We start from the raw sequence: 23,598 nt of genomic DNA, 5'->3' as shown, positions 1-23,598 counted from the left end.
CCTAGCAGGAAGATGTGCCCTAGAAATTCATAGTGTTTGAACCATCCCTGGTTATTTCCAGCATTCCTGACAGGTTCATCATGAACAGATTTTGGTGAAGGGGAGAAAGATTTCTTTGTGGCTCGTGTTTTTCTTACCCAAGGCTTGTTAACACAAAAGAAAGCACAACACATTTTCTGCCAGAATGAAAGAGAAAATCCCTCCATTATTCACCTGGCATGCGGGACCCTGAAATTAAATCGAAGGTCTGCCTCTGTAATTCTGAAAGGCAGACAGTTTTGAATAGGAAGATTCTCTGTTAACAGCACTTTGCTCTTGCAGGATCTCCGAACAACCCAGCTAGAAGGGTTTCCATTGTGAATCGGAAGCACAGAGGAAGAAGTGGGCTCACTGTTACAAGTTCTGGGGCACACCTCAGCAGAAGGGGCATCAGCCAGGAGTCAGATCAGAGCTTAGTGCCATGTCCTCATGGGTGGGGGTGCATGTCACCAGCATCATGAGCCTTAATTCTCATCTGCAAAAAATAGAACCCTATCTACCTGCCCACCTTGCCAGGTTGTTGGGGAGATAAAATAAGAAGATTCGTACGACTGACCATGACAAGCTCTTGCAAGGTGCCAGTGTGCCAAGCACTGCACTAGAAGCTCTACAAATATTTTTTGTTTGTTTTGGGGTTTTGGGGGGGTTGTTTGTTTGTTTTTAGGGCCGCATTTGCAGCATATGGAAGTTCCCAGGCTAGGGGTCAAATCGGAGCTGTAGCTGCAAGCCTACGACACAGCCACAGCAATGAAGGATCAGAGCCTCGTCTGCAACCTATACCACAGCTCATGGCAATGCTGAATCCTTAACCCACTGAGCGAGGCCAGGGATTGAACTTGCATCCTCATGGATACTAGTCAGGCTCTTTACTGCTGAGCCACAACAGGAACTTCCCGAAGCTCTACAAATATTGACACTTTGAATTCTGCAAAATAACCCCAAGAGGCAGATACTACTATTTCCCCATTGTACAAATAAGGAAAGTGAAGCACAGAGAGGTTAGGGTTAGGGTTCACTGATTTACCAGTCAGTGAACAGAATTGGGATTTGAAATCAGGCAACCTGATTGGTCTGTAACTTAACTACTAGGCAGCATTGCCTCTCATAGTGATAAAATAGTGATGTTTTATTAAAACAGAGATGACTCATGTTCTATCCCAGGCCCAGGAACTTCCATATGTGGTGGGCGCAGCAGAAAAAGAAAAAATGAAATAAAGTAAAATGAAAATAAAATAGAGATGAAAAGTAAGTAAATGACAAGAAGGTCTTATACTTTTAATTACCAAGGAAGAGAACTCATGGTATAGACTGGTGATAGTTAATGCTGTGATTCATAATGAAAAGAACAGAGGGCTAGATAGACGTATTTACAATAGATGTATTCTATAGACATACTTACAAATGCTTCCTAGTTATAAAGGCTTATACTTGAATACAGTGTAACAGATAACAGTTTTCATCAGTCATTTTGAAGAGTCTATTTGCAACTAAACTTTTTTCCTAGCTGTTTTCCCTCTGATAGTTTGATGTGGGGCCTGAAGTATGAGCCATAGAGAGGAAAGCTGCCTTGAGGGATATATGCAGGACCAAAATCTTCACTCTCCTTGTGTCATTTGTGCCTGTGTTCTCTGTGGCAGTAGGACTGAAGGCACATTAGCAGGGAAGGGATCGAGCTTGACTGATGGGAGGAGGTGGTCACTGTACGTGTTTGGGAGCATGACCCAGGTGGAAGCAAGGTACAAGGTCTAGAATGTAAGGATGATGCTCATATCTGAGTACAGTTGATGTGACCAAATGAGAAGATACAGGTGTGTTGAGTGGGTGTTAGATGGTGGCCCAGAAGGATGCAGTGGGGCTTGGGGGTGGGGGATAAATGGCACATTATCGGCAAAATGCTGCTTAGGTTTGGAAATAAGAATTTAGCCGAACTAGAAGAGAAAAAGGGAGTCAGGAGGAGAAACAAGAGCAAGCACCACAAATCAAGACTTTGGTATCTGGAGTTCCCACTGTGGTGCAGTGGGCTTGGCAATGTCTCTGGAGTGTCAGGATGTCTCGAGAGTGTTGGGATCTCTGTTAAGGGTTGGATATGATCCCTGACCCAGGAATTCCATACACCATGGGGTGGCCCAAAAGGAGAAGGAACGAAAAGATTTTGGTATCTGGACTGAGAGGGACAGAGCAGAGCTGGACAGCTTGACATTTCATCCCCGTTCCCTGCCCCATGACTCACTTTTCTCAGATGTTCAGTGAGAAAATGATGTCTGCCATTTCTGCTTCATGCTTCTGGTGCTCTGAGTGTTTAGGAAGAGAGACCATCGTCTCACAGTTCATATGTTTTCAGGGGCCATAAGAGCCTTCCCAGATGCACTGACCAAAGATGGTCCCATTCTCATAACCACTTGCCTATTTACACATTCTTTTTTTTTTTTCTTTTTTTTTTTTTTTTCTTTTTTGTCTTTTTAGGGCCACATCCATAGCAGATGGAAGTTCTCAGGCTAGGGGCTGAATCAGAGCTGCAGCTGCCAGCCTACGCCACAGCCACAGCAACACCAGATCCAAGCCCTGTCTGTGACCTATACCACAGCTCACGGCAACACCAGATCCTTAACCCACTGGCAAGGCCAGGGGTCGAACCCGCAACTCATGGTTCCTAGTTGGATTCGTTAACCACTACGCCGCAATGGGAACTGCCTGTTTACACATTCTTAAGTCACACAAGACGTGAGCAAGCAATTAGGCCTTCTGGGAGCTGGACAGTGCTCTGAAAAAGAGGGTCCAAACCCGATGACTTGGTTATACCAAGTCTCAGGGCAGACAATCATCCACTCTGGTGGGTGCTGGTAATTTTTATTTAATTAGGGTGATGATAATTCCTCCAATTTGTCCACAGCAGAACGCCTTTTCTTTCATTTTAAAGACCATTCTTGGAGGTCCCGTCATGGCACAGCAGAAATGAATCCGACTAGGAACCATGAGGTTGTGGGTTCGATCCCTGGCCTTGCTCAGTGGGTTAAGGATCTGGCGTTGCCGTGAGCTGTGGTGTAGGTTGCAGATGCAGCTTGGATCCTGCATTGCTGTGGCTGTGGTGTAGGCCGGCGGCTATAGCTCTGATTTGGCCCTTAGCCTGGGAACCTCCATATGCCTCGGCTGCAGTCCTAAAAAGGAAAAAAGAAAAGACCATTCTTGATCGTTCTAATAGTGAATTACTGTTTGAATTTGTTGAGGTTACAACCTCAAGTTTGGTACTTCTTATAATTTCAATATAGTTTATAATGAATTTGGTTAGGATACTTAAGGGATTGGTGTGACGATGCCATTAGATATATGTTGGTGCAATCACAGGATGAAGAATGAAGCAAAAGAATGTGTATTTTTTTTCCCACACCCATATATACATACAAACACTCATACATATACGTACATGTATATACATGCACCATATAAGTCGAAAACCTGCTGTGCCTGTCTCTGGTCTAACCCAGATCTAACTCCTTTAAGTATCTCAATGCCTCAGATTATGCAAAATAGAAGCAGCTTATTGGTGGGAAAGAAATACTTCCTCTTCTCACCTGTGTCCCCGTGGACATATGCGATGACTTCAGCCCCCTCTGTAAGCTCCGTGGTTGTGTTCACTTGGTCCATCTTAGCCATTCACCCTGCAGACCCATCATCCTGCCACAACACTGTCCAGCTGGACCTTGACCTCGGGCTAAGCCCTGGTGCCATCAGAGTGATGAACACAGGGGGGTGTCCTTCTAAGAAGACACTGGTGCCTTCTGTGATCCGTGACATCTAGTGCGTTTTCATATATGACCACATTGCAGTCACCCCCTTCTTCTTCTTCTAGAACAGGGACTTTTTGGAAAATAACCTTGACCGGTAGGGTGTGGTCCTACTGGAACTCTCTGACGAGGACTCCATGTTGAGCCCTCAGTGTCTCTCCCTCAACTTCGAGGTCACTGCCCTTCTTTCCCAGTCTGATGAGCCTCCTAACCGCCACCCTCCCCACAGCCCTGCTCTCTATTGCCCCTGTGTCCTTGGCCGAGGTATATATGTCACCTTCATGCCCCTACAAACCTATTCAAGTCCTTCGTCCAATCAACAAGAATATACTATGAGGCCACCATGCCCTGGGCTTGCAGAAGAAATATAAATGCCTCTTCTACCCCTAGAATGCTCCATCTGATCTGCAAGGGATGGTTAACATACCTGAAAATGACCTCTGCTCAAGTTCAGAGGGGAGGGCCTTCTGTGTCCACCAGGGAGGAACCATGTCCATTGGGACTACTTCTGAGTCCACACAGCCTGACCCAGTGCCTGGCATGGAGTTGGCCCTCAACGGTATTTAGAGGTGGATGGATGGCTGGATGAAAGCTACCATATCAGAATGACTTCACGGGGGAAGGGAAATTTAAAACAGATCTTGAAGGATGACGAAGGTTGGGGTTGATGTAGATAAAGAGGAAAACGGGTACAACATTTTAATGCAATAAACACAATGAACCTAAAAATTAGGAGCTTTGTTTGATTGGGACACACTTTACACATGATGATGGTGGATGCTGGAAAATAATTTTATCTCTTTAGGTAGAGGGGAGGAAGTTCAGACTTGTTAAATGATTTTGAAAGGAGCCATGGAGGTTGTGTGTATGTGTGTGTGAGAGAGAGAATGTGTATGTGTGTGAGAGAGAGAGAGTGTGTGTGTGTGTGTGTGACAGTGACAAGGGAAGGATAGTGTTTAAACTGTCAGGATGTGTAGGTGTCCAGGAATGCTGGATCGAGGAGGTGGCAAGGCTGTGCCAGAGTTAGGGAGTGAGAGCAAAGACTGGGGGGAGAGGTGGCAGTGAGAAAGGACAGAAGAGACAGGACGTATTTCGATTCAAAAATGTGACACAATGCTATGACCATTTGGGGAAAGATGGATCCAGCATAACTACAAGCTACCTGGATATCATATCAGAGATTTGAGGAGAGACAATTTGGTAGAGGAGAAGAGTGGTTTGGGACAGGCTATTACTGTCTCCCACGATGTGCTGCTTAGAATCTAGCTTAACATTGTTCATGATGGCAGGTAACAAATAGCCCCACCAGCAGCATTGACAGAGTTGTACAGTTTTGGTGACCCATTTAGATTTAGACTCATGTCTAAATGTACAATGATGTCTGTCCGTGATACTCTTCAAGAGGAAGGTTTGGGGTTTTCAGAGGTGCGTGTTGCTCTTCAGTGGTTGGTTGAGTCTCTCCTACATTTACCCCCAAAGCCCTGCTGTAGCCGAGACAAGCTTCCCATTTGAGGAGTTATCTCTGCCTTTCACAGTGTGAACTGCAGATGTACCTCTGTGCTTCTTCACTGGGCCAAGTTGTAAGTGTGTAACACTTAAATATTTATTGTGGCACATGCCAAAATCTCAGATATGAATAGGGCATATTCATAAATCCCTTGTTTCTTAAACAAAAAAAAGTCATCATATTTCTGCTCTGGTGTAAATTCTCAGTAGCCATAAGACTTGTCTTGTGAAATGGTTTTAATCTCAAATTCTTTCTGGCTGACTTGGGCATATTTTTTCTTTGAGTGACAGTTTCTTTTTGCCATGTTATCTCATCCCAAAATGGAGTTTTGATATTTTAAAAGAAGTTTGCTCTCTTAGAAAAACATTTTGAAGATCAACTTTTGAATGATGTGACATTTTGGATTCATCAAGGGGAAATGAATGGTCCAAAGGGCTCTACATTATCAGTGGGATGAACGTACAGAGGCTTCAGTGTCACACCAGACTACTTTTCAAATTATCCCTGTCATGAAAAGAACAATCACGACTGCAAAGAGTAATGCAGATGCAGTCTTGCCTCTGGATTCTTTCTCCACCTCTGCAGGCTTCTTCCATCGGGACTTAAAGCCAGAGAACCTCCTCTGTATGGGACCCGAGCTCGTGAAAATTGCTGACTTTGGATTGGCTCGAGAAATTCGATCAAGACCACCGTACACTGACTATGTATCTACCAGATGGTGAGTGCCGCCTTCCTCACGAGGATTTAATTGCTCGTCTTTAAAACTATACCATTACCCTGAGGATAAATAATAATATTTGCATTTCTTATTTTTTAAGACCATATAGTTACACTGAGGATGATATTAATGCCACAAATACTAACCTTTTGCTAAGAGAAAGAGCACCGTTTGAAACACATATTTGTGGGAATGTTGGCATTGTACAAGCTTTGAAAGCTTGTGTTGTGGAGTTCCTGTCGTGGTGCAGTAGAAACGAATCAGACTAGGAACCATGAGGTTGCGGGTTCGATCCCTGGCCTTGCTCAGTGGGTTAAGGATCCGGTGTTGCCGTGAGCTGTGGTGTAGGTTGCAGATGTGGCTCAGATCCCATGTTGCTGTGGCTGTGGTGTAAGCTGGCGGCTATAGCTCCAATTTGACCCCTAGCCTGGGAACCTCCATATGGCCGCTGGTGTGGCCCTAGAAAAGACAAAAAAAAAAAGTTTGTGTTGTAAGACATTTTAGTCTTTTTTTTTTTTTTGTCTTTTTGCCTTTTCTAGGGGTGCTCTCACGGCATATGGGGGTTCCCATACACACACACACACACACACACACACACACACACACATTATATGTATAACTAATTCACTTTGCTTTCCATCTGAAACTAAATACTGTAAGTCAACTGTATTTTAATTTTTAAAAAATTTTAAAAAGAAGTCCATTGTGCGTTTTCCATAATCTAAATAATATTCTGTATCTAGAGCTTCCTGAAGACCCAAAAGAGTTGTTTAAGAGCCTTCCAAGACCTGTCTGAAAACCAGCTAAGTGGTGTGATTAAAGCTTTCAGACTCTAAGAATTTGATTTAAGCAAGTGGCCGTGACCAAGAAGAGCCTATAGACGACTAGTTCGAGATTCTCTTTCGCTCCTTTTCCCCCTTCTCTCCCTGGCTCTCTTCTGCTCTCTCACTTTTCGAATTTCTTGAAGGTGCTGCAGAAAACAGGCAATCAGATGCTTGATAGGAAGCGGAAGGGCCCTGCTTTCCTGCAGCCTCGAGGGTGACTGAGTCCTCCCGAGTGCATGCACCGCCCTAAACTAGGCAGAAGTACACTCACGGGAGTTGATTGGGTGTTTAGTTTGCTTCTGACTGGTGGGTGTGTAACCAGCTTCTCCTTGGTCCTGCAGGTACCGGGCCCCAGAGGTGCTCCTGCGCTCCACCAACTACAGCTCCCCCATCGACATCTGGGCCGTGGGCTGCATCATGGCAGAAGTGTACACCCTCCGGCCACTCTTCCCCGGGGCCAGTGAGATCGACACGATCTTCAAAATCTGCCAAGTGCTGGGGACTCCGAAAAAGGTAATGATGTGAGACCAAGGCTCGGGGGCCAAAGTAGCAGCTTCCCCTGCTCCCTGTCTGTCACCCTGAGCGGACGGCTCCTTCTGGAACTTTCCTCACTGGGGCAGCCCTCTGCCCCCTCCTCCCACCCCGCAGTGGAAGACTTCCTGGCTCCCTCTACTTTTCTCCCACCTCTTCTCAGCTCCCTGGCAGAGCTTCTCTGTTCACCAGGCTACAACTCTCATCCATGTGGAAGTCACCTATTGTGGTCCACGGCCTTCCCCTCCCTGCTTCCTAACTCCGTTCACAGATGTACACCTGTCTCTGGGCTTTTTCCCCTAACACTCAAACTCAACAAGGGTGACCCAGATTGCCTTTGATTTAGCCCTCAATCAGCCTCCTTTATTCATTCCCACTTCTGCCTGTGGCCCCTCACATCCCAGAGCCCCAGCCTCAAGACTGAGTTTCAGGTTTCCCATCTCTCTCTCCCTTGCTCCCCTTTCCACTTATCCCAGCCATTGGCCCATAGATCCAGTTGACTCTCTCCTCCTGATATCCCTGACTTGCCGTGATCACCGCCTGGTTGAGGGGTTTAGGGTATCTCTCCAGTCCTTCTCCCTTCAAGCTCCCTTCTCTCAGCTTTTCTTCCAGGCTCTGGCCAGATTTATCCCCCTAAAGGATAGCTCTGGAACTGTCCTTCTGTCTTAAAAATACCCACTGCCCATCCCTCAGACACATCCCTTATCCCCCACTTAGTGCCTGTACCCCTCCTGGTTCTATGCCTAGAATTTCTCAGCTTCTGCCTGGGGCATGTCTGACGTGCCCCAACCCCACCCCACTGAGGGTTCTTCCAAATCCCTCAGTCATCTTTTTCCCCCTGTTCCTCTAACCTCTTCATCTTCACCTGTGTTTTATATTTATTATCTCTGGACATACCTGTTTCCCGGACCACAATTCACTCAGGGATAGGATTTGTCTTGTGTTTCTTTGCATTTATTTTATAGGTCCTAGCACGTTGTGGGTACAAAACAGACCCTCACAAATTTTTTTTTTAATTTATTGGAAGGCGTCATTAGTGTCACCTCTTCAAGACGTCCTGACCTCCTGCTGAAGCTCTCCCTCCTCTGGAGAACTGTACCTCTTCCTCTCTTGTGACCTTTGCTACTTTTTATTCTGTGTTACCGTGTTTCTTAAATAGATGTCTTCTTTTCTCTTTTGGTCAGTCCTTGTCTTTAAGGGCAAGATTTATATTGGATTATTTTTTGGCTATCCAACAACACAAAACATATAGGAGGCACTTGGTGACTACCCAAGTGGATGAACACTATAAGTATATATTCTGCCACTTCACTTTAAAAAAAATAAAACGTCAGAGTTCCCATTGTGGCGCAGCGGAAAGGAATATGACTAGGAACCATGAGGTTGCGGGTTCGATCCCTGGCGTCACTCAGTGGGTTAAGGATCCAGCGTTGCTGTGAGCTGTGGTGTAGGTCGCAGATGCGGCTCAGATCTGGCATTGCTGTGGCTGTGGCATAGGCCATAGGCTACACCTCTGATTCGATCCTAGCCTTGGAACCTCCATATGCCATGGGTGTGGCCCTAAAAAGCGAAAATATAAATAAAATAAAATAAAAAGTAATTACATTAAAACGTGTCTTGTAAAATAGTAGTTTATTAGAACTAAAAGGGACCCTAAAGGCTGCTTCTTCAGCATCTTTGGTCATTCACTCTAGGGCTGAGTGTCCCGTAGGTTCTGATGCCTGGAAAAGCTGTTGAGACCACAGCTGTCTTAACTACTGGACTCATCAGCGTGTGTACTTTGAATCATCCAGACGGGAATAAAGTAATATATAGAGGTTCACAAAATCATTTGACCAAGAACAAAGTGGTTTATTTTTTCCCCTCCAAAAAAAATTCTCATTAGCGGGTTCTAAAAATTCTGTCTCATAGAACGCAGTTGGGAAAATATTAATTTGGTTCAATCCCAAATCTCAAGAGATGAACTGCCTTGTGTTAGAGTTATAAAACAGGTTGGCGGCCAGTCCAGTGTCTCTCCCTCTGTTCCCAGCCTTCCTGTTCCTTGCATCTCTGTTAGCGGCCTGTGTTTCAGAGCCCGCAGCACCACCGTAGTGAGTATGGGCATGGTAAGGATTTGTCACCTTTCCCTTAGGGGCACAAGTGCCAGAATATAAAGTCCTGTCACCCCCACTGGCTGAGTAAGATTTTCCACCTGTGCGTTCCTTCTTTCAGACTGACTGGCCTGAAGGCTACCAACTTTCGAGTGCGATGAACTTCCGCTGGCCCCAGTGTGTACCCAATAACCTGAAGACCCTGATTCCAAATGCCAGCAGCGAGGCAGTTCAGCTCCTGAGAGACATGCTTCAGTGGGACCCCAAGAAACGGCCAACAGCTAGTCAGGTTTTCTTTCATTTTCTTCTGATGCATTTCGTATGAAGTTCATCTCTAACTATGCATAATTCCTATAAATCTCACGCAGAAAATCGGTATAGTTAGGTTTGTCGAGGGGATAACGCACAAGGCCAAGTCAGTAAAGCAAGAGAGATTTATTAAGGCACCTGGAACGGGTGGGCTGAGCTCAGGATGGCATCAGCGACAATTGTGAGGAGATATTCTGCTTATGAAGGGCTGGTGGCAGGGGAAATGTGATGGGAACAATGTGTGGGGAGGAGTGTGGCAAAGCAGTTTGTGTCTCCTCCAAGTCTCATGTCCCGATAAATGTTGCCACCCCCCTGTCAAGGTCAAGGATTGACATAAGAAGGCAGGGGAGGAGGTCCCATCTTGGCTCAGCTGTCAACAAATCCAGCTAGTATCCATGAGGACACAGGTTTGACCCCTGGCCTCACTCAGGAAGTTAAGGATCCAGCATTGCCTTGAACTGTGGTGTAGGTCACAGACTAAGCTTGGATCCCATGTTGCTGTGGCTGTGGTGTAGGCCTGCAGCTACAGCTCCAAATGGACCCAAGCCTGGGAACTTCCATATGCTGCAGGTATGGCCCTAAAAAGACCAAAAATAAATTAAAAAAATAAAGAAGGCAGGGTCGTCAGTCCTTGGTCAACAACTTTCCATTTTGTCTTTATCCCATGTGTGCAACTTAAACAGTCACATCTGCCATCCCCCTAGGGACCTATCAGGTATTATAGGTGAAAAATAGTATTGAATACCACTAACGAACTATATAAGGTATAAGACTTAGAATAGTTTGAAACTCTCTGTGTATAAAGTAGTTAAGGTTTAAGCAGTATATTAGTTGCTGGGAAAATTGCCATACAGTTCATGTGATCTATCACCATATATATGGAAATGAAAATAAATCTGTCTTTGGAGAATATATATATTCAAGTGTGTTCTCTATGAGTTAAAATGATGTAGCAGTTTGTTAGTAAGGCAGTACTGGCTGTTGAAAGGCAGTTTGAAAATGCCTTGTAAGATCCAAATCACTCATTTTACGGATGACAGAGAGGGAGGATCATAACTGTAATTAGCATTTTAAAGTACTTCTTGGTCTGCAAATGCTTTAGTAGGTCTTTATGGGACTTTAACCCCATGAAGGCTCCATGAGATGGGCGTTTCTGTTTTTAGTCTATAAATGAGAAAACGGAATTTCAGAAAGTTGAAGCCATTTGCTTTCATTACTCAGCCAGTAACTAGTACAGATAGGGTAACCAACTGCAGTTCCATCACATGGATGGCAAGTCTTCTGACTGCGTACTTCCTGTTTTCCTACCCTGATGTCCCCCAGGCCACTTTGACTTAGATCATAAAGCGCACCCAAAAGAGGCATGGCCTGCTGTGGGCTTCAGCCGCTCCCAGGCCTCCTGCCGGCCTCTCTTTGTGTTAGTTGTGTCTGGCCTCTTTTCAGCTTGTTACATCGACAATCCCATTGCTCAGAGGATCAAAAAAGTAACCAGTTCTAAACAGGGGCATTGATTTGGCTGAGCGATGGTGATGGAGATATTTGAAGACAGAGCTGTTGTGATGTCAGCGTTTGTGAGGTCTGAGAGATGATGGGTGGGGAGTTAAGGAAGTGGAGAAAAGCACCTTTCCAGTGGCACAAAGAAGAGTCATCCTTGAGGTACCATAAGACTCTAGGTGGCTCAAGAAGGTTCAGGAGCCCTCAGAAATGTGCTTCTGGTGATGAAATTCACAAATGTTTCCGGGCTCGGAAGGAAGCTTTCTGATGAACTCAGTTTTTTAGAGGATACACATTAGAGATGAAAAGAAAAAGATTCTGTAGCAAGGACCCAAGAGAAGAATGTGTACTTTTAAAAATAGTATCAGAAGGGAGTTCTCTGATGGCCTAGCCTGTTGAGGCTCCTGCATTCTCACCACTGTGGCTCTCGTTGCTGCTGTGCGGCCTAGGTTCAGTCCCTGGCCCAGGAATTCCCACATACTACCTGTGTGGCAAAAAAGAAAAAAAAAAAAAATACAAAAAAACCCAAAACCAAAAACAAACCAAAAAAAAACAAGAGAGAACCTGAAATAAACATTGCAACTCTCATTAAAAAAAAAAAAAAAAGTATCAGAAAAGCTAAAAATACCACCAAATCAGTTGAGACTTGCAGAGATAGCTGAGACTACAGAGAAGACTTTCTGAGTTTGGTGTTAGGATCCAGGACCTCTCTGAGAGAGTATCCATGCTATGGGCCTCTGTGTCTACACTTAGTTATCATTATTACAGGAGTTTATAGCTATGTCCCAGAGTCAGATCATTGACTTCCACTCAAAAAGATGAGGGAATATTTCAGATAGAATTGCAAACCTCAGCACTTTAAGATTTATCCCTCAGCTATCCAGAAAACTCATATATATATATAGGCCATGCCCATAGCATGTGGAAGTTACCAGGCTAAGGGTCAAATCTACACCACAGTAGCAACCAGAGCCGCAGTTGTGACAATGCCAGGTTCTTAACCCACTGAGCCACCAGGGAACTCCCTGGAAAACTTACCTTGATAGGCAAGATTTAACCATAGCATGCGTTATTACACTCTTGGCATTTCTGGTGTCCAAGCTGATGTACGTGCTTATTTTTTTTTATATGAGTCAATGAATTTATTACATTTATAGTTGTACAATGATCATCACAACCCAATTTTATAGGCTTTCTCTCCCAAACCCCCAGTGCATCCTCCCACCCCCCAACCTGTCTCCTTTGGAAACCATAAGTTTTTCAAAGTCTGAGTCAGTATCTGTTCTGCAAAGAAGTTCATTGTATCCTTTTTTTTAGATTCCACATGTAAGTGATAGCATTTGATGTTGTTGTCTCATTGTCTGACTAACTTCACCTGGCATGATAATTTCTAGGTCCATCCATGTTGCTAAAAATGCCATTATTTCATTCCTTTTAATGGCTGAGTAATGTTCCATTGTGTTATGTGCCACTTCTTCTTGATCCAGTCCTCTGTTGATGGACATTTAAGTTGTTTCCATGTCTTGGCTATTGCAAATAGTGCTGCAATGAACATTGGAGTACATGTATCTTTTCGAGTCATGGTTTTCTCTGGATAGATGTCCATGAGTGGGATTGCTGGATCAAATGGTAGTTCTATGTTTAGTTTTCTGAGGAATCGCCATACTGTTTTCCACAGTGGTTGCACCAATTTACAATCCCACCAACAGTGTCATAGGGTTCCTTTATCTCCACACCCTCTCTAACACTTATTGTTTGTAGACTTTTTGATGATGGCCGTTCTGGCAGATGCAGGGTGGTACCTTATAGTGGTGGTTTTGATTTGCATTTCTCTAATAATGAGTGATGCTGAACATCTTTTCGTGTATTTTTTGGCCATCTGTATGTCGTCTTTGGAGAATTGTCTGTTTAGATCTTCTGCCCATTTTTTGATGAGATTGTTTATTTTTTTGGTATTGAGTGGTAGGAGGTAATTTATAAATTTTGGAGATGAATCCCTTGTCAGTTGATTCATTTGCAAATATTTTCTCCCATTCTGTGGGATGTTATTTTATTTTTTTATTGAAGTATAGTTGACTTACAATATTTGTGTTTGTTTCGGGTATACAGCAAAGTTGATTCAGTTTTACATGTATATTTTTTCCAATTCTTTTCCATTATAGGTATTACAGGATATTGAGTATAGTTCCCTGTGCTATACAGTAAATTGTTGTTGTTTATCTGTACCTGCTTATTTTATATTTGACCTTCAGAGTCTTCCTGGATCTTTATATTTGGCTTTGCTGTTTTATATTTTTTTTCTTTCTATGGAATGAAGAAATGGGCTTAGAATGGTGAAATATTATATTTAAGATGCACAGCAAGTTACAAAGCCAAGGTCTTTGCGGAAATATCATAAGGAATAGCAGTGAACCTGGCTTCATATTTACCTAAATAATTTCAATGATGCAACCAGCCCATACATTTTACACTTTTCTTTTTTTTGCTTTTTAGTGCCACACCCATGGCATATAGAAGTTCCCAGGCTAGCTGTCGAATTGGAGCTGCAGCTGCCAGCCTACACCACAGCCACAGCAACGCCAGATCCCTGACCCACTGAGTAAGGCCAGGGATCAACCTTGCATTCTCATAGATACAAGTCGGATTTGTTTCCACTGCACCACAACGGGAACTCCCCATTTTACTCTCTTTTTAGGTAGGGAAAATCACAAGGGCTTTACAGGTTCCAGATGCTGTTTTATAGTTGGTTTGGGCTGAGCAGCTCTAAACTGGGTTACATGAAATCTAGCCAGTGACCCTGAATGACGTCAGCCTTCCTGGCCAGACTCTTCTCCTAAAGCAGCCTTCTATGTCTTTCCAGGCACTTCGATATCCTTACTTCCAGATTGGGCACCCCCTGGGCAGCACCACACAGAGCCTTCAGAGTTCAGGAAAACCACAGAAGGACGTTCTGGAAAAGGCAGGCCCACCGCCTCACTTAAAGCCGGTCCCTCCTGCCCAGCCCCCAACCAAGCCACACACGCGCATCTCTTCGAGACCACATCAAGCCAGCCACCCCCCTCAGCATCTCGTGTACCCCTACAAAGCCGAGGCTTCCAGGACAGACCACCTTCCAGAAGACAAGCCCAGCCCTTTGCTCTTGCCGTCTCTCCACACCAAGCATCCTCAGGCAGTAAGCAGGAAGCTTCGCCTGAGAGTCCTGTGTCTGGCCTGATCCTCTGCTGACTCCCCTTACCGCATGAAATATTTTCTCTTTCAGCATTATTGAATTAATGATTAACTCTTTTATTAATTAGTTATTAATTATAATTATCGAATTATAATAGATCTGTCTTTACAATATCGTGGAGGTGTGAAGAGGTCCAAGGTCTCAGTTCAAGTTCTGGTTCTGCCTCTCACAGTGCTGCTCGTGGGAGGATAGCCGAGGGCTGGACACAGTAGCCAGATGGCCTAGGTCTCACCTCTCAACTCTGCTGTTTCATAGCCCAGTGACCCTGTGCAGGGTACCTGACCCCCTGCTCCTCACTTCCTGCTCTGGAACATAGAGGCTGATAATGAGAGCACCCCCCAGAGACAGTTCTTTTGAGGACTAGATGAGTTCAGGCATGAAGAATTTAGAATAGTACCTGGCACCCAGTTAGAACTCAGTCAGGGTTCGTCATTTTTATTAGCAGTCCCTGTGGACTCAGTGTCCTCCTCTGGAAAAGCAGGATCCTAGAGTTCCCATGGTGGCTCAGCAAGTTAGGAACCCGACATAGTGACCGTGAGGCTGGGGGTTCAGTCCCAGGCTTCACTCACTGGGTTAAGGATCTGGCCTTGCCATGAGCTGTGGCATAGGTTGCAGGTGCAGCTGGGATCCCGAGTTGCTGTGGCTATGGTGCAGGCCGGCAGCTGCAGTTCTGATTTGACCCCTAGCCCAGGGAACTTCCACATGCCACAGGTGCGGCCCTAAAAAGGGAAAAAAAAGGGGGGGGTTTCTGATGCCTGTCTTCCCCACCAGATATGGCTGTTCGTGGAGACAAAGGTCCTGCTACTTGTGAAGGTATTTGGAAAATCATCAAGCATCACCCTGATATTTGTAGGTTATGATTCCTACCCATGCTGATGCTGTTGATGAGCCCAGCTCTTTCTTCTCTTTCTGCTCAAAAGGAAACAGTGAATGTGAGATTCAGTAAAGTGATAATTGACAAGGGAGTCTGGTTGCCGTTAGCCTCGTAATGTGGGCTGAGAGTCTAATTTTCTACCACCTTGATGCAAAAGTACTACCTGTTCTGCTGACTAGTCCTTAACTCAGTAGACTGGCTCCTGACTAGCACAGCCTGAGGTTACGGGGGCTTTCCCCAGACCCACCAGTGTGTGTTTGGAAATTTCTAATCGTCACTAATTTTGCAATTAAATGGTATCCAGGTTCACTGAGAAGGCAAAAAAAAAAAAAAAAAAAAAATGCATTCTTCATATAGTTTTCTGTAAAAGAGCAGGTGACTAACACCTTAACTATATTCTCTTATTTTCTACTTAGGAGCGTGTCAATCGTGCTAACGCTTTCAGAGCTGAACCCTAGATAAGAATCCAGCCACCTTCCTCGTTTATGAGAAGTACCTTAAATTTATTTTCCTTTTTTTTTTTCTTTTTTGTCTGTACCTGTGGCATATGGAAGTTCCCAGGCCAGGGATCAATCCCCCACCGCCACAGAGACAACACCAGGTGCTTGACCCACTATGCTGCAGCAGGAACTCCTTAAATTTCTCTTTTTTTAAATCCTTGTCTTACACAGCTTAGTGTCCCCATTGGATGGGACCCAATGCAGTCTGTGTGGGAGGAGTGGGAGTCAGAGGTCTGGGACTGTGTTTTCCATGGTGGCCATCTGACAAACTGTACGCATTGGGGAATGATATGCCTCAGGACCCTCGTTTTCATCACTGAGAAATCTCAGAATGGGGGTCACTCATGGGTGAGTTCCATTCATGCCAAGTATTGCTTTTCCCCCCCTCCTTGTATACACAGAAAATGCTCACTGGCCTGGAGCACAAAAATGGTGAGATCAAGCCAAAGAGTAGAAGAAGGTGGGGTCTCGTTTCCCGGTCAACAAAGGATTCTGATGACTGGGCTGAACTGGATGACTCGGATTTTAGCCCATCGTTCACCGGGATTGACCTGAAGAACAAAAAAGACAGAGCGATGAGACCCTGTGCAGGCAAGTGTGAGCTCCCGTCTATGCACAGGCTGCCCCTGGAGCCTGTGAGGTCGTTTTTTCATCTGATGAGCTGCCTGGCTCAGGCCGACCTAACCCCGTCTTCTCCCCATTCAGATTTGAGAGCGTTCTGGACCTGAAGCCCTCAGAGCCAGTGAGCACCGGAAGTAGCGCCCCCACCCAGGGGTCCTACCCCAGGCGTGACACGCCCACCCTGAGGTCAGCGGCCAAGCAGCACTACCTGAAGCACTCCCGGTACCTGCCTGGTAATTCGCATTCCTGCTCTGATCCCCGATGAGAAACCTTGTTCTCGGAATCACGTGTTCACAGAGATGCCCTTTGGGCAGCAAGGGCCTGGGGCTCCTCTCTTCCCAGCTGAAGGGACCACCGAAGAAATACATGCCTCACATTCTTATCCTCTTGGGTTGCCTAAGATAAGAAATTTGGTATTCGTATACTGGATGAGCCCCCCAAAAAAAGAGAAAAAAAAAAGAAATTTGGCAGAGGAAACGGGGTGCAGCCCTCCAACCCAGGGGGAGGAAAAGTCAGACAGCTTGCCCAGGGTCTCTGCACAGACACTGCCAGCCCTGTGCTCTCAGGAAACGAAGTCACCACCCCCTCCGGCTGTATCACAGGCTGCAGTGAAAAAACAGCCGTTGGAGGCTGCCCAAGCCTCTCTCCAGGTTCTCTGTGTTCTGAATATATAGCATCAGCCAGCTGTTCATCCACAAATTTATTGCACCAGCAAATACACATTGAGCATCCTCCTGTGCCAGGCGCTGGGAATGAGGTGGACAGAACAGCCAAGCAGGGCGAGTGGGTTGCACATCTTGGTCACATCATGGTCTACACAGTGACTTTAGCCAACAGCCTGTAGACGGTATCCTCACCCTTGTACTGTCTAGTGATGGGAGACAGACCCTAAATACCGTGGGTACACAGTAGTTACAGATGGTGACAGGTGACATTAAGGGTGCTATGGGGGAGGGAGGCACCGCTCTCGATAGAGCAGTCTGGGGGAAGGCCTCTCTGAGCAGGTGACTCCTCTCTGGGCCCCAGAGATTCCGAAGGAGCTCCATTTGCAGAGAGGTGCTGAAAGCATGCCAGGCAGAGGAAACTGCCAGTGCCAAGGCCTGGAGGTAAGAAAAGGCTTGGCTGGTGAGAGGCCGGTGTGGCCTGTGCACCATCGGAGGGGGGATGTGTTACGATGCGTGAGGCATCCGCAGAGTCTTGTAAGAAATTTGGATTTGATTTGACGAGCAATGGGAAGCTCTTGAAAGGTTGTAACTGGAGTAGTAACACGGTTCTGACAACATCTGTGTGCTGCATGGGTAAGGGGCTCACAAGCTGATACTGTCTTGGGGGAGTGGTACTCAGGCTGGAGTTGGGGCCCCAGGGCAGGAAATGGAGGCCCTGCTTTTGCTTTGGTTTCCTGCCCTCCCCAAGTGCTGCTAGACCTCATCAGGGTTGGCACTGTGGTCTCAGGAGATTGGCCTGACACTTCCCAGATGACAGGGTGTTGGGCTCTTTAGCGACAGGGAGTGAGTGGGAGAGTTATTTTGTCTTGGGTCCAGGGGAAGAAGAAGGGTAAAGGATGAATTCAGTCTTTCTGTCCTGAAAGATAGCTGTGACGCTGAATGGGAGTGGGAACTGGGTGGCCCGGGGGAGGGTGGTTCGTCTTGTGGTTGAGGTCAAGGCAGCCTCATGTGTGAGGGAGTCAGTGAAGGCTATTGGTAGAGACCAGGGTTACCAGGACAATGATGGTCCCCAACAGGTGAGAAGATGACCTCTTAGATCAGAAGGAGGAGAGCAGAGGGCTGCAGAGCTGGGCGTGAGGTGGGGCAGGGGACAGAGAAGGCAGTGGTGTGCAAAGGGGGAGAAATAAGAAGTTCGAGGGACACTGAAGCCCAGGACAGCACCAGGCGGTCAAGACATCAGACATAGACCTGTTGGCAGATCTCTGTTAAGAGACTTCTTTCAGGTCACCTGCCAGTGAGACTGCCCACTTATCCGAAGACGGCGTCTTGCCTTGCCACCTGTCCAGTGAGGTCAGCATGGTCCGATTTGGCTTAGATTGTTGAGCCCTAGGAATTTTTTGACAGATTGGGTTCTGCAGTCCTTTCGTCTCTGACAAGTGAGGCAAGATTAAATATCAATTTTGCATTTTAAAAAGCATTTCTTCCCTATTAGGAATAAATATAAGAAACGGCATACTCCCGAATCCAGGCAAGGATTTCATTCCATCCAATCCATGGTCCAGTTCTGGTTTGTCTGGAAAATCTTCAGGGACGGTATCTGTGATCAGCAAGATAAATTCAGGCAAGTAACGGTTATTAAATCCCAAGTGACAAAGGTCTCTGGGAGTTCCCATCTTGGCACAGCAGAAATGAATCCAACTAGGAACCACGAGGTTGCTGGTTCGATCCCTGGCCTATCTCAGCGGGTTAAGGATCCAGCATTGCTGTGAGCTGTGGTGTAGATTGCAGATGCGGTTTGAATCTGGTGTTGCTGTGGCTCTGGCTTAGGCCGGCAGCACAGCTCCGATTAGACCTCTAGCCTAGGAACCTCTAGATGCAGCAGGGTGGGTTCCCTAGTCTTTCTAGGGTGGAATCACAAGGGCCTCTCTGGTGTGAAAACCCAGGGCCTCTTTTCCAGGCCTGTGCTCCTCTCTCTCGGCAGGAGGCCCGGGGGCTCTGCCAGCTCCCCTTAAGAGGAGCTGGGGAGGAGGGCGTCATCTTCCCCAGCTCGAGGGAAGAATACCTTTACAAGGTCAGGCTTCTGGGGCCTTGCTCTGGTTTGTCCCTTCCACCTAATGGTCCAGCCTTAGCCCAGAGCATCAAACCCCTTCTGGTTGGAGGACGGGCTGTTTGGAAGGGCAGCCCCACTCTTCTAATAGACAGATGAATTTCAGAAGTCCCCCAGGCTGACGACCCCAGGGCCCAGTAGGCCAGCTTCCCCCACACAAGCAGCCCCTTCTGCTTCCACGTGCCAACTAAACATCTGGGTTTCTCTCCCCCTGCCTCTGTGCCTTGAGTGTTCATGTATTTTAAGGGATACAAAAAGCAAAGAAAGCGGAAGTCCCATTGTGGCTCAGCAGAACGCAAACCTGACTAGTATCCATGAGGATGTGGATTCAATCCCTGGCCTCGCTCAGTGGGTTAAGGATCTGGCATTGCCATGAGCTGTGGTGTAGGTCCCAGACACGACTCGGATCCCACGTTGCTGTGATTGTGGCGCAGGCCGACAGCTACAGCTCCTCCGATTTGACCACTAGACTGGGACCTTCCATGTGCTGCATGTGTGGCCCTAAAAAAAAAAAAAAGCAAAAAAATAAATAAATAGGAGCAAAGAAGGAATATATCGATATCCACGATCTACTGCCCACCCTCTGCAAACACACACGAAACCCTGGCCTCCCTTTTTTTCCTTCCTCTCTTCCTCTCCTTCCCCCCAACCCTCTACCCCTCCTAACTTGGGTGTTTTTTATTCCCATGCTTTTTTTTATAGTATACAAAGAATGTACTTGCTTGTTTTAAAACATGCTCTGCATATTTTAAAATTTATGTGCATATAATCCTGGATCTTGTTTCATTTTCATAATTATGTATCAGCAATTGTATATACGTAGAATATCACATTATGAAAAATATATATTACATTGTAATGTAACATATATAATACATATAACTGTATGTTGCCACAATTTATTAATTAGTCTAGAACATATTTTTTTGTCTTTTTTTTTCTCTTTTTAGGGCCGTACCCACGGCATATGGAGGTTCCCCAGCTAGGGGTCAAATTGGAGCTATAGCTGCCGGCCTATACCACAGCCACAGCAATGCCGGATCCTTAACCCACTGAGTGAGGCCAGGGATTGAACCCGCAACCTCGTGGTTCCTAGTCAGATTCGTTTCCACTGCACCACGATGGGAACTCCTAGAACATATTTTTTTTAATTCAGGTATAGGTTCCTGTTCAATATTATATAAGTTACACGTGTGCAATATAGTGACTCACAATTTTTTAAAGTTACGCTCCATTTATAGTTATTAAAAAATATTGACTATATTGCCCATGTTGTACAATACATACTGTAGTTTATTTTATATGTAATAGTTTGTACCTCTTACTCTCCTACACTTAAATTGTCCCTCCCCCCACTGCTGGTAATCACTAGTTTGTTCTCTGTATCAGTGAGTCTGCTTCTTTTTTGTTGTATTCACTCGTTCGCTGTATTTTTTAGATTCCATCTAGAAGTGATATCATACAGTCTTTGCCTTTCTCTGTCTGACTTATTTCCTTAAGCATAATGCCCTCCAAGCCCATCCGTAGTGCTGCAAGTGGCAAAGTTTTGTTCTTTTTTGTGGCTGAGTAGTATTGCATCATGTATATATACTCCATCTTCTTTATCCATCCATCTGTTGATGGACAGTTAGAATATGATTTATACACCCTTTCTTTTCTTAACTAACATGTTAAGTTGTTGACTCTGTGTGTCATTAGGAAGAGCACTGGAGGAGGTCCCTGGTAGTGCAATGGGTTAAGGAGCCATTGTTGTCCCTGCTGTGGCTCAGGTCACTGCTGTGACGTGGGTTCGATCCCTGACCCAGGAACGTCTGTGGCCCAAAAAATAAAAAGTGCTAAAGTGACCATGGATGCCCCCTATCGTTGTACACCTGAGGTTTCTCTGGGTTTGACATAAACACGGTAGGTTAAAGGCTGTGCTCATCTTCGACTTCACAGATTTTGCCAAAGTGCTGTCCTGCAGGGTATGGGAGTTGGGCTGCATCCTTGATGCCTCTTTGGACCATGGAGACTGTAAACGTGTGCTAATCCGAGGGTGTGCGCTGGCATCTTACTGTGGCTTTAACCTGCATGTCCGTTCACTGATGAGGTTGAGCATCTTTTTTGTGTGTTTACTGACGTTACGTTCACCTCCTTTTGTGATTTCCTTGTTCAAATTCTCTTTCCATTACTTCTTACCTGTTTATTCGCCAGCATTGCAAAATGGGCTTCAGCCGACCAACCCAACGCCTCCTGCACAAGTTCCAGACTGTTCTTCCCTCTCTGCCTTGAGCCATTGCTGAGAATGCTCTGCATTGTCTAGACATGGAGCAGCTCTTGCCCCATGAACTCTTTCTAATGGCTGTAACTTCCATTTGTATCACGTTCTTCATTATTCCATGTGCGTCTTTATGCCTTAATAATAAGGCTCACCATAGATATTCATTCATCCATCTGAAGTGTATCAGTTACTTGCAGTATGTATGGCTTTCCATGAACTGCCTGGACTAAGATGAGCAGAATCCAGTTCCTGCCCTTGAAACACTCTTAAGGTGGAAATGGCATAAAAAGTGAAAGTACTTACTGTATTTTAGTTATGATTACTTTTTTGGTTCTGGACAAAGATATTTCCAGTAGAAGTATGTATAATAACTAGATAATGAACATAACCTCCTATATGCTAATCCATAAGAGAATGGTTAAATGAGTTGTGGTGTAGCCATCCTCTGGAATTTGTATATAGTGACCTGGAAGGCCAACTCTTCTATATGGGTTATGGAGTGGAGAAAAGCAGATATCAGAACAGGTTAAACTCATTATTCCAGAAAGAAAATTCCAAATTTCCCCCTTTTTTATTTTTTTAAATTTATTAAAATATAGTTGATTTACGGTGTTGTGCCAATTTCTGCTGAATAGCATAGTGACCCAGTCATATATATATATGTATACACACATTCATATATATACACACATTCTTTTTCTCCTGTTATCTTCCATCATGTTCTATCTGAAGACTGGCTGTAGTTCCCTCTGCAATACAGTAGGAGCTCATTTTTTATCCACTGTAAATATAATAGTTTGCATCTACTAACCCCAAGCTCCTTGTCCCCCCCACTCCCTCTCCTGTCCCATTGGCAACCCTAATCTCTTCTCTATGTCTGTGAGTCTATTTCTGTTTTGTTCCCCCTTTTTTTTTAAGCAAACCAACCTCCCAGCCTTCATGTGGGTGCAGGATATAGGGGCCACCCTGTCTGTGCCGCCCCCTCTCCCCAACACCCCGTCCCCCAGTCTTTCCAACAGCATAGTGTGGAAATGCTCTGCTCAGAACTCACTGTTTTTATCCTAATTCTTTTCCCCCTAAAAGTAAAAACCCAGTTCTCTATTGTCCTGTCCCGCGGTCCTTTCCCCCGTTGGAATCCTATGCACATCTTTGTAGTGACGAGCTTTTCCTTTTGCGAATCAGTTGGTTCCTGCTCTACAAGTTCTAGTGGACTGGCTGGAAACTATATCCCTTCCTTTCTGAAAAAAGAAATCGGTTCTGCTATGCAGAGGGTCCACTTGGCACCTGTTCCCGACCCTCCCCCTGGTAAGTTCTATTTTGGATTATTCATAAATTGCTTCAACATATAGTTATTGAACAACTGCTTTGTCCCAGACCTCATAGGCCTAGGGTCCACGAGTGCAGGAGACAGACAAGACTCCCGTTGTCAAGGACCTTGTACCCTACAGGCAATAAATTAACTGGATAAGATGCTCCAAAGCGCTGAGGAGCAAAATGAAGTGGGAAGGAAGTAGGGAGTGTGGGGGCTGGAGTGTCGGGTGCCGATGCACTTTTACATAGGGTAAAAGTTGAGTAAAGACCTGCAGGAGGTAAGTGAGCAAGGCTTATAACATGGGCTCTTAGTGCCTGGGCCTCTGGGGCAGGGTGGGCCTGCAAGATTCAAGGAACAGCAGGGAAGCGGAGTGCAGGCGCGCTGTGAGCAGGGGAGGGGAGCAGGAAGAGGAGGTCAGAGAGGGCCCCGTGGGCTGCCAACCCTAAGCAGGTCATCACAGACTCTGACCCACGTGGGAGCCCCTGAAGGGTTGTGAGCTGGGGAGAGGGGTCTGCCTTCCAGGCTCACTCAAGCCCTGCTATCACTAGACTGAAGGGTTGAGCAGAGTGGAGGCAGGGAAACCAATGGGAGGCTGATGTGATTATCCAGGCAAGGGATGAGGCCTTGTTCCTTGTGTAGTTGACCTGGGCCAGGTTCTGGGTAGATTTGGAAGGTGGAGCCAGTAGGATTTGCTGACAAATTACATTTGGGATCTGAGAAAAAAGGAAGGGTCAGG

The 23,598-nt window shown here is 45.7% G+C and overlaps 1 protein-coding gene across 1 annotated transcript in view; it reads left to right on the top strand.

The window, feature by feature from the left end:
• ICK (intestinal cell kinase) overlaps positions 1-23,598 on the top strand; it is a 64,616-nt gene that overhangs the window by 37,092 nt on the left and 3,926 nt on the right. The window contains 9 exon segments of the mRNA XM_021098828.1: positions 5,914-6,046; positions 7,212-7,383; positions 9,613-9,780; positions 14,155-14,466; positions 16,299-16,455; positions 16,458-16,488; positions 16,603-16,751; positions 18,676-18,804; positions 22,733-22,855. Of these exon segments, the coding sequence (XP_020954487.1) occupies positions 5,914-6,046; positions 7,212-7,383; positions 9,613-9,780; positions 14,155-14,466; positions 16,299-16,455; positions 16,458-16,488; positions 16,603-16,751; positions 18,676-18,804; positions 22,733-22,855 (1,374 nt within the window).

This window comes from Sus scrofa, chromosome 7, assembly GCF_000003025.6.
Source record: "Sus scrofa isolate TJ Tabasco breed Duroc chromosome 7, Sscrofa11.1, whole genome shotgun sequence".
NCBI classification, from domain to species: domain Eukaryota; kingdom Metazoa; phylum Chordata; class Mammalia; order Artiodactyla; family Suidae; genus Sus; species Sus scrofa.
This window is presented reverse-complemented; position numbering and strand designations above follow the sequence as displayed.